This window comes from Lethenteron reissneri, chromosome 24 (assembly GCF_015708825.2).
Source record: "Lethenteron reissneri isolate LAM-NWPU_2019-01 chromosome 24, ASM1570882v1, whole genome shotgun sequence".
Taxonomy (NCBI): Eukaryota; Metazoa; Chordata; class Hyperoartia; order Petromyzontiformes; family Petromyzontidae; genus Lethenteron; species Lethenteron reissneri.
The window spans coordinates 17,978,798-17,990,353 of NC_083802.1; the positions used below are offsets into that span (position 1 = coordinate 17,978,798).

Below are 11,556 nucleotides of genomic sequence, written 5' to 3' on the forward strand. Positions count from 1 at the left end.
GCATGTTTGTATGTTGAACTTCTTTAGCACCGTGCTAATCGGGAGGTGTGCGAAAGCATGCCCCATTTCCAAGCTTCAAGGCCATGGCACTTAGTTTTTCTTGGTAAGAGACTTGGATAAGGATCACCTTTGCCTTGGCTATTCCTGTAATTTAACAATGTTTTACGCACCATTTATGAACGTTAACCAAGCCCAGCTATGACTCTAGGCCATCCCATACATGGTCACAAAAAAGCCGCTCACCATTCATGAAGCATAAGAATATATTTATTTACGTCAAACCTTCCATCATAAAAACAACATTCACTCAACACACCAACCTCAGATCAAGCCCCAACGCTCTTTCCCCAGTTATGTAAAAATGAACAAAGTCGTGCATAAATTAATAAAATCGGTACATTAAAATAAACATCGGTCACTTAAGTCGACAGCGCCACCTGCTGTCGTGTGCTTTGTATGTGCTAACTAAACTTTTTAAAAAACCTGCTATAAAGTATGTGGAATAATATCCAACAGCCGACCGTCAAGAATAACGATGGGAGTGGCAGCCAAGGAATGGAACGCGTCCGAGAGGACGTCCACAGCAGAGCGGAGAAAATAAATCAGCTCGTGTGCAGGTGCTAGATGATTACATCTAAGGATTGAGAGATAGGGGCGGTTTGACACGTCGGCTTTCGCGACTAATATTCGTAAAATGTTTTTGGGTTCGATCGCAAGTGTCGTTAAGCCACCACCACCCGACACGGCCAACCAGTAAAGTTCGTCACGTAAATTACATCCAGCAGCATCGGGCGATTTTGTAAAATTGTATTTTGGAAAAATCGCCCAATGATGCCGGATATAATCACCAGCGAAACGTCGTGCTCAAACTGTAAATATTGTGGGTTTACTCTCCAACACGCCGGTGACCTGAAGTAGTAACTAATTTGCACAACCTTTATTATGAGATGGTGGCAGCTTGGTGATGCCTTCATCCAGCAGTGGAATGGCCATGGCTGATGATGGATAATAAACGAACACATGCCGAGCAACAGCATCACACAACGTGCAGAACGCATATTTGAGTGGGAAGAGAATGCCAAAGGTGTGCTTGTGAGAAGCTGCCAATGGAGCTCACAATACAGAACGATTGTTCAAAAGCCAAAAGTTTGTTTAGCCACATTTGCACGTGCCCATTCAGTTCAATGGCCTTAATTTCACCTGGTGAGCATCCATTGAAGACAAAACGGCTCCTTTTGTGGAGAAAACTTGGGAAACACGTGCGGCATGAAATAAATGCAGGCGACCAAGAACGACTCTGGGAATCACCGATGGATCCCTTGACAATATTCTTTGCACAATTTCATTGGGTATAAAGGCGACACGTTAACAACATTGATTTTATACATGTGCATCAGTAATACCTTTTTAAAATATGTACTGGAGTCAAGCCTCACACTGAAAGCTGTTCCTGTCCATTATTTGTTTCGACTTTTTTTAGTTTTCTTCAAATGATTGCCTAAAACTATTGGCGTCATGTAATGAGTCATTGAAAAATGTTCATTTGGCAGCATCATCATGTCACAGAAATACAAAAGTCTCTTCAACTTCGTGTTATCCGTATTAAGCGGTGCACCATATTGTATCCGCCACATGTGGTGATATGGTCATACGGCGAACGAAACTAAAATGTTTATCAGTGCCGGATGACATCAAATTACACGGCAAAACCAATGGAACACGATCGTTATTCTGCGTGCAGTCATTGGTGCCTGGGCCAAGACAAACTCGCTGCAACCCAAGAACAATCGGCCGCCTGGATTCTAACTCAAGACTCTGAACGGTTCTTGCTCGGCGTGCATCCGTCATGGCATTTAGTCCCTCCCCCCCGTCACCGGGTCCACCATCTGCCGTCCGCTATTTAGTGCTCTTGTTGATGTACTGCACAAACATGTTGGAGATGTGGCCGATGTTTTCTGTCGGATGCATCTTGGTGTAGGAGATGAACTGACGCCGTAGCCGCCTCAACTCGGCCATGCTGACGCTCCTTCCCATCTCCATGTCTCACACGCGGGTCAAGGACGAGTCACACACCCTCTACCTCTCTGGACACATGTACTGACATCAAACGTATAACTATGAAAAATAAGGAGAGGTTTTCACTCTTTCTGGCAATAAAACAGGTGTTAAGATTTACACTATGAGACCTCCTTTACCAGCGGCAAAATATAGTGATAGGTTTTTACCCTTTCAACTGGTACAAAAACTGACACCTTTATACAAGGCATCATGTTTGCAATAACCACAACACAAGCAGTCAAAATGCAAACAAAAATACACAACTCTGATAATGATAGGCTCTAAGAAAAGCTGTCTCGGGTGTGGACCAATCAACTTCAAGGACAGTGCATATCATTATCAGAGTTTATTTTTGTTTGCATTTTGACTGCTTGTGTTGTGGTTATTGCAAACATGATGCCTTGTATAAAGGTGTCAGTTTTTGTACCAGTTGAAAGGGTAAAAACCTATCTCTAGGTGATAAGATGTTCTAACATGGAATACCTTTAGTAAGGAATCAAGTCTGCATTAACCACACGTACTTGTGGTGAACATGCAAACAAACATGATCTGATAATAAAATGCATTGTATTTTAAACTAATTGGCCTACACCAGAGACAGCCTTCTTTGTGGCCTCGTCTCCCCAGTGTTAGACCAGCGAACGCCAAATCGTATAACTAACTAAAAGGTAGTTATACGTCTACGCCTCTATATAAGGAACGAAACAGGTGGACTTCTCCACAAATCTGGCTGTTGTCTGATTAAGCTAGTTGTAATTAATGGCGAAACGTCATACTCGGATTGTAAATCTTGTGGCTTGGCTCTCCAACACACCGGTGTGCTGTACTAGTGACGAATTGGCCACGTTCTGTTTACGTGACAACCCTTACTAGTTGGCTGTGTCAGGTGGTGGTGGGTTTTAACAACACATTTATATATGTTTACGCGATGTAACCCAAAAACTTCTATTATAGATGATATTGGTTGCGAAAGCCAACGTGTTAAACTACGTGAAAGGTTACAATGCACGTGGTAATTTAATAGGAAAACACCACAGCACGAATCTGGCTTTTAACAACTTGGAATTGACATTTGTGGAGCGGTAGCACGGCGATTACCGTACTGTGCTATGAAACTGAAAACACAAGTTAAATTCTCGGCAATGGCTAACATCATTAGCAAGTGATACCTCAGCTGAACCTGGGCCTAACTGCACTGACCAGCATGGTGAGGTATGGTCAAACAACCTGCATGACCAACATCATGCAGCAGTGGATTAACAAAAGGCTGTCAATTATTATTATTATTTGACATTTGAAGGATATTTTGTCTTTGGCTCCTGGGATGGTGATGAGGTCTCCAGGAACGCTGGTCTTCTGAGCACTCAAAACTGCCTTAAATTGTACAACACAAATACCCAAGCAAAAGACACATTGTATTTACAACCAAAGCTAACACTGCTTTTTGTTAATCAATAAACCAGGATGTAAATATGTACGTGTGAGAGATGTTTTACTTACAGTAACGACTTCTTGTGTTACTTGATCCAGTTCATAGAGAAAGTTGGTCGAGGAGAGTGGTTGCTGTGAAAATGAGAGGTTGCATTTGCAAATCAGCAACACAATATAATTGATCATATCTATACTGTCAATTATAAATGAATGAGACCCAACCATGTAGCTCAAAATACAAGTTCAAATATATTTGGTTTGCTTAGCATCGTGGAAACCCAGCAATATCTTGCATGCCTCCTGGTGGCGTGTCTGTGCAAATTAACTTCACCAGCAGCCTCACAAAGGGATCTTCAAACATTTCTTGGCTGTGGGTTCTTTATATTGAGTAGACTGCTACCTTCATTTTAACGACGACTAGTTCAGCGATGTTTAATTGGAATGGCGAGCAGTCATCATGAATGCAAAAGGTTTCGACATAATTAAAATGTACATTTCTCTTCTTGGTTCTTTCGGTAAAGTCACGTAGAAGGGAAGTAATAAGTAATAAAATAATAAAAATAAAACATAATAAAACAATTCTCACGACGTTTCGGCCACAACGCAAGCAGCCGTCCTCGAGGCGACAGAGTCTGAATGACTCTGTCGCCTCGACGGACCTGGTTTTCACCTGAGGACGGCTGCTTGCGTTGTGGCCGAAACGTCGTGAGAATTGTTTTATGTTTTATTTTTATTATTTTATTACTTCCCTTCTACGTGACTTTACCGAAAGAACCAAGAAGATGAATCCCTGCAGTCACGAAAGCTTTAAATCGAAATGTACATTTCTGATGTGTAATTCTTCTGAGGACTGCACGCTAATACCCCAAGTTCAGCCCATCATACAAGGGCCCTGACGCACGTGTCCCTTGCAAAACAAACTTTAACCAATTACATTGAGACCTCCTTTACCAGTAGCAAGATATAGTAATAGGTTTTTACCCTTTTACCTGGCAACAAAACTGACACCTCTATACAAGGGATCATGTTTGCATTAACCACAACACTTGTGGTCAAAATGCAAACAAAAAGACAACTCTGATAATGTATACACTGTCTTTGAAATTGATTGGTCCACACCCGAGACAGCTTTTCTTAGAGCCTAGTCTCACATGGTGTTGGACCAGATGACGCCTGAGACTATAAACTTAACCAAGCGGACATATACGCAACCGACACCAAATTAACTCAGTTTGATCCGCGTCAAACCCAAGCTACGTCGAACGCACTGTCACGACGAACAATCGCTTACGTTGAGCGTCGCCTGGTTTTGCACAGGCGCTTTGCGGTGGAACAAGGCGTCGCACACAGCTTCCAAAGGGAATGCGTCAAGCGGCTGCACCGTGATGAGTGGAGAGTCCCAGCGGTTCCTCGAGTCTGGCGCCTCGAAGCGCATCACCAGCGCGTCGAAGCTGCCCAAAAAAACACAGGGTTAGCGCAGTAAAAAACAACAAAAAGCGTTGGGGCCCGCGATGTGTTTCGATGGCATCATTGATGGTGTGCGATCCGACATGGATGCACGCATGTTGCACGCTGGGCACCTTACACTTCCTGGGTGTATCGTTCTTCTGCGCTCCGCTGCTGGTTCCACTCGGAGCACGTCTGGGCTGCAGTGTCGCAGTGAATCTACGTGGGCACACGCGCAGCAACTACATAAGAATCATCAGGCCCCATGGGCATAAAGTGCAATATCCAACTCTGATCCACTCTATTTCCGACCCCTCTATTAATCTGCTATGAAGAAGGGCTAGTGCCCAAAACATCGCCGATAATTTATTTTTCTTTTAAGGCAATGTTTTTTTTTACCAATTTGTTGAGTTTTACATGAGAATAATGACGTGTGGATGCTTGTACACATTTTTATAACTTAAAAATATTTTTTGAGTTCCAACCTACGAGGCAGTGCGGCGTTTGGGCGTGCTTGATGATGCAGTAAAGTTCATATCTGCATCCTGTGAATGGAAATAAAGGAGTATTTGTTTCATGTGCACCACAAGCATGATTTCTTTGGGGCAAACATGTTCATTTGTCGTTAATGTGCGTGTACCTTTGATGTAGTTGAGCGAATCTACAATCACCACATCTTGCTTGTTGATTTTTCTGTTCAACATAACAGCAGCAGAGTTAGCACATCGGCATCTCAAGTGGTGTGCAATATAATTAGGGCCCATTGTTAACCGCCGAAGATATCATTCACCAGAAACGTGATCAGTCGCGGCGATGAAATCAGCCCGTATGCAGGAACTCGATGGATTTTGGTGTGCTCCACCGTAATGAGGTCTTCATGCAGCAGTGGATAGACCATGGCTGTTATATGAAATTACATTACAAGGGGGACATGTAAAAACACATTAAATATGTAAAGTTAGTTAATGCGGCGTGCCAGCGACATTTTTCTCCGAAGGCCAAGGAGTTTTGCATATTTTAATTCTTTACCTTTCAACTTCGGATTTAAGTGCGCCTCGCATCTCCTTTTCTTTACTTGAATCTGAGAAAGACAAATGATGCAAACATTTGGGGAAAAAGAACAAGATAAAAGTTGACCAACTCCTTGCAAAGCCCCACGGTACTCATTCGGGACGTGGAGGCTGCAGTCTCGAGCCGTCGCCTTGAGGCCCCTTTACTATCAAATCGGTGCTCTTCATTGGATCCTCTGTGCTCACCAGAAACTCATCACGACCCCACAACACCCTCACGGTTACCCGACCCTCAACTCTAACGGGGCTGTCACAGTTAATTCACGGGGGGAGGCACCTCAGCGTCACCCGCACTTTCACTAATTACGGGGATCTCCTCCGCTGGTGTCAATTATCGGCGCCTTTTTCCTGTCAATTACCCAGGGGTTGTTGAATAAACACGGAGGGGCCTTCACTGCAACTAAAACTGACTTCCTTGCAAATTATCCGGACCTTGACGACCGGTTTATCCGGGCCTCCACCGTCAATTCGACAGGGCCTTCAAATGTGAACCACAACCCATCATCACGATCCATGGGCTAGATAGCCCGTAGTCGATGTCCACTTTCATCTGTCTTGTGCCAATATGGCTCAAGTAGTGGCCACATCTTCCCGGCACCAATCCACCGTGATGTCGTCATCAAGCCATTCTGTGCTAAGTCTTCCTCTCTTTCCACTTCCTTCCATTTTTCCGAACACACACTTTTACTGGTAGGAACCTCCTGGTTACACCAGCCCACAAGGGATTATTGTGTCCGTCCGTCGTGCATCCAAAAATGGGAGGGGTGGGGCTGGGTGGGGAGGGCCTGGTCACCCCGTGGTGCCCTTATAAAACTCAACGTTTAACCTACTCACGCCGGCTTGTGCCCGCCCTCACAGTCGGGCATTTTTGCGGAATACACCACGCCGCCGTTGACCCTGGCCATTGACCGAGCAACCCAACGTTCCTACCAGCTCCCTCCTCTAATCTGGCTGTCACCTGATGAAGCTGGTTGTAATAACTGGCGAAACGTCGTATTCAGATTGTAAATGTTGTGGCTTGGCTCTTCAACACACCGGTTAGTGCTGTACTAGTACACTACACTATACACTACACAACTATACACTACACTATACACTACACAACTATACACTACACTATAAACTACAAAACTATACACTACACAACTATACACTACACTATACACTACACAACTATACACTACACAACTACACTATACACTAGTGTTGTACTAGTGAAGAATTGGCCACGTTCTATTTACGTGACAACCCTAATTAGTTGGCTGTGTCGGGTGGTGGCGGGTTTAACGACACATTTATACTGGTAGGAACGAAGTGGACCAGACCACCAATAGATTAATGTGTCCGTCCGTCCGTCCGTGGGAGGGGTGGTGTTGAGGGTGGTGTTGGAAATGAAAGACTACGAGTCTTTAAATCTCACAGCGTTTCTTGTCAAAACAAACACTTTTAATTAACGTTACACTAGAATACAGTAATTTTTCTTTAACTCCTCTATACCCGGTCGATATCTCTGTACCGGTACTAAGTATTATTCCTACCAGCCCACCACGCAGGGTCCTGTTACATTTACACGACCCAACAACAACAACACCACCGACAATTATGGGAGACAATTTTCTTGTCGCCCAGCATTCAAACGTCTCTACCGGCCTCCGCACGGACCCGAAAACTCCAAATTCCCACCCCCCTCCCCTACCACCCCCACCTCGAGGCCTCCCGCGTGTCTGCCCCCGTCTCCTCGTGGTCTCTCGCCCCCGTCTCCTCGTGGTCTCTCACCCCCGTAGACGAGGTCCCTGCCGCCCGAGACGCTCGCCGTGTCCGGCACCACGGCCACGCTGCGGCCTTCTAGGCCAGAGGGCCCGGCGCGTAGCTGCAGCTGCAGCAGCGCCGCCTCGAGCTGCAGGGCTCTGCGCGTCTTCCCGCTGCACGGGAGGCCGCACACCACCACCAACGGCATTGGCTCCGCAGATCGATTTTTTTCGGGGACGAAATTGGTCGACTCAGACCCTCAAAAACCTTTCGCCGAACTCGTGAATTGACGCCTCAAGCTCGCTGCAGCCGATTTGTTGATTGGCGATACACGCGCGGATCGATTCCTGTGGTTGACGGTGCACGCGAGGATCGATTCCTGTGAGCTGCGATACGCGCGTGCAGCGATTAACGTGAGCCGCGATTCGTTCGCGGATCGATTCCTCCTGTGAGATGCGATACGCGCGTGGAGCGATTCACGTGAACCGCGATTCATTCGCGGATCGATTCCTCCTGTGAGATGCGATACGCGCGTGGAGCGATTTAGGTGAATCGCGATACACGCGCGGATCGATTCCGTGTGCATGGAAGATAATGTTTACCGTCTTGTTTTGGGTCTTTCGGTAAAGTCACTGATATAGAAAAATAACAATAAAAAAGTGCAAAAAAAGAGACCAGATGGGATCAATGAGCCATTCTGTCTACAGGAAAGTAACCCATACTGACGCCTACCTAAAACCTGATTCCCACAACCATCCATCCCAGAAGAATTCCCTCATCAAAACGCTACACCACAGAGCTCAATGTATCTTCGACCATGAACACCTAACCAGTGAACTCAAACACGTACACCAAGCTCTCAAGACGAATGGATATTCTGACTACACAATCCGCAAAGCCATCACCCCAACCGTGAGGAAGGAGCCATCTGAGGATCCAATCAAAACCATCACCCTGCCATACACAGCAGGGGTAACCAAAAATATTTACAAAATCATGAACAAACACAAGATCCAGGTCCGATTTAACACAGCACATACAATTCGTGATCTGATCCCATCTACGAAGGACAAGATTCCTGACATGCAATATCCCGGCGTCTACAAACCAAGTTGTATCTGTGGCAGCAGTTACATTTGGGAAACTAAGAGACATGTCTCTGACCATGTCCGTGAACATAAGGCAGATTTGAAACACGGTGGGACCAATACTTCTACCGTGGCTGATCATTATTTTAATGTGGCTGGCTCACAAAAAATAGATTTCTCTAAGACGATCGTACTTTGTAAGCCTACTGGCTATCAACAAAGATTCGTTCATGAAGCCATCCATATATAGACACAGGCACAATTTCAACCGAGAGGATGGTTATAAACTCAGCAATCATTGGAAAGATGTCATCAACCACTTTGGGTCATGACTTGATTTGTGTTTTCTTGTCAACCTCCACCGTCAGCAGGGTAGGTGTGTGGAGCGCGGTGCAATGATTGCTTGGCGGCCCTTTGATTGGTGTAGACCAGGGGTCGGCAACCTACGGCTCCGGAGCCGCATGCGGCTCTTTACGGGCTGCTTCTTGACGATTGCCCACCCAGCTGATGACACTTGGGCTACACCCATTTCAAACCTTTATTAACATATGATAATTGTTTTTTTTACCCTTATATCTAACAACAAAACTGACACATTTTTTTACAAGGAGTCATGATTGCATTGACCACAATACCTGCAGTCGGAATGCAAACAAAAAACACAACTCTGATAATGATATTCACTGTACTTGAAGTTGATTGGTCCACACCCGAGACAGCTTTCCTTAGAGCCTAGTCTCACATGGTGTTGGACCAGATGACGCCAAAAGGCGGCATCTGGTCCAACACAACTGGACATTAGGACAGAGATGACGCCAAAAGTGCGCCTTTTGGCGTCATCTGGTCCAACACCATGTGAGACGAGGCTCTAAGGAAAGCTGTCTCGGGTGTGGACCAATCCATTTCAAGGACAGTGAAAACATGATCAGAGTTGTGTTTTTTGTTAGCATTATGACTGCAGGTATTGTGGTCAATGCAAACATGACTCCTTGTAAAAAAGGTGTCAGTTTTGTTGCCAGATAAAAGGGTAAAAAACCAATTATCATATTTTGCTACTGGCAAAGGAGGTTCCCAATGGTGTCTTTATTAAGTTTGCCTTTAGAGGCTAACCCCCCCCCCCCACACACATTTTCCTGATGACGACCGCTTGTGTTGCGATCTAAACGTCGTAGTTTTACATTTTCTTTGAACCTATCTACGTGACTTTACCGAAAGATCCAAAGAATATGAATTCCTGCAGCCACAAAAGCTTTGAGTCAACAATGTATTGTTGTTAACAGCACTCGAGCGATCCACTGCTGGACGAAGTCATCCCAACGCCGTGTTGTTCACACGTGTTTTGTTGTTCTTCTTTGACCCACGCGGCTCAACGGATCGGAAATCCACTCAAGCCGTTTGATACAGCCGTGGCCGGGAATCAAACTCAGCCTGTGGTTGTCGCATTGCATTCAGGCAGCGCGCTAACCACTGCGCCACCGCTCCTCGCCTGGAGTGTACGAGCTTCATTGAATGTTCGTGGTGTAAAGTCAAAATAAATTCAATTCATCGCTGTGAATTCATGGATCGCCAGCAGAGCGAAGGCGTCACTTGCTCAGTCAAGATTTACTCGAGGATTACCCTCCCCCCCTCGCACGTTCCATACATCTTCAACCATGATCGATCCACTGCTCGATGTCAGACCTCCCCAAAGTTTTCGCCATCTCAAAAAGTTCCTGTCGAGCAGGAATCCACCCACGTAACTCCTGCGCCGATTCCATCGCTCCATCTCCGCACGATGGACGCGCTCTGGGTGGGTGCTGTTCTTTCCTTTAGCTGTCACTCCGTGGTTAGTCTTTACCACCTATTACTTTGAAGGTGTAGATTAACGTGTTTTCAAATACAGGATATTAATGGGAGCTGACTTCCTTACACTAGTCTGCCCTCTAGTGGCTAAGCTGGGCATGTTCCACATTTGACAATAAACAACCTTCGTTGTAGATACTGGGGACTCCGCGACGTAAGACCATTCGACTTACAAACTTTCGGAGATACAAGCAAATCTGTACATATGTCCAGTTGCCGGTTCAAACCGAGTCGTAAGTTTACCCGCTGCGAAATAGATGGCAGTGGTGGCATCTACATCTGCAGAACATGAAGAACCAGTGGCATCTACATCTTATACGTGTTTAGTGTCCATGCCGTACATTGTTTGTAATCGACAGAAGTTGGACTTACGAAAAAATCTACTTGCGAACAGACCTCTGGACCCGAACTCGTTCGTAAGTAGAGTCTCTGTATAATACGTGATTGTAAGAAAAGTATTCTATCGCACATATGGTTAGCGAACCTCGCACGAGATGGAGTTATATTTCTATGCATTACATCCCTGCACAAGAGGTGAATGGACTTGGTGCTTCGGTGTTGATGTGCATTAACTTGGTGTACGACTTGAATTCCAATTTCCTTGAATGTGTTTGCCACACGTCTGCAATGTTATGATTTACCAACTTGTTTTTTTTTATGAAAACAAAAACGACTTTCATTTTAGACCGAGGCAACTTGAACGGTTTAAAAAGTGGGTTCGGAAGGTTACCTATTTACCATTGGAAATCCATCAAGTGTTTTATTATCACCTGGCCACATCATGCAAGAGGACATGGAAAGCATATGAACTTGATAAATAACTTGACGACCCTGTTGAAAAAAATTATGGTAATTTACATAACACTGAACAA

At 45.2% G+C, this 11,556-nt stretch overlaps 1 protein-coding gene across 1 annotated transcript; it reads right to left on the minus strand.

Annotated features, from left to right (window-relative positions):
- Positions 1-249: 249 nt before the first annotated feature.
- KTI12 (KTI12 chromatin associated homolog) lies at positions 250-8,085 on the minus strand. The gene is made up of 9 exons (XM_061558581.1): positions 7,782-8,085; positions 5,965-6,016; positions 5,576-5,628; positions 5,425-5,480; positions 5,075-5,154; positions 4,781-4,940; positions 3,559-3,621; positions 3,362-3,432; positions 250-2,038 (listed from the first exon to the last, which is right to left on the minus strand). The coding sequence occupies exons 1-9, from the start codon at positions 7,960-7,962 to the stop codon at positions 1,897-1,899; spliced, it is 858 nt and encodes a 285-aa protein (XP_061414565.1). The 5' UTR covers positions 7,963-8,085; the 3' UTR covers positions 250-1,896.
- Positions 8,086-11,556: the final 3,471 nt, after the last annotated feature.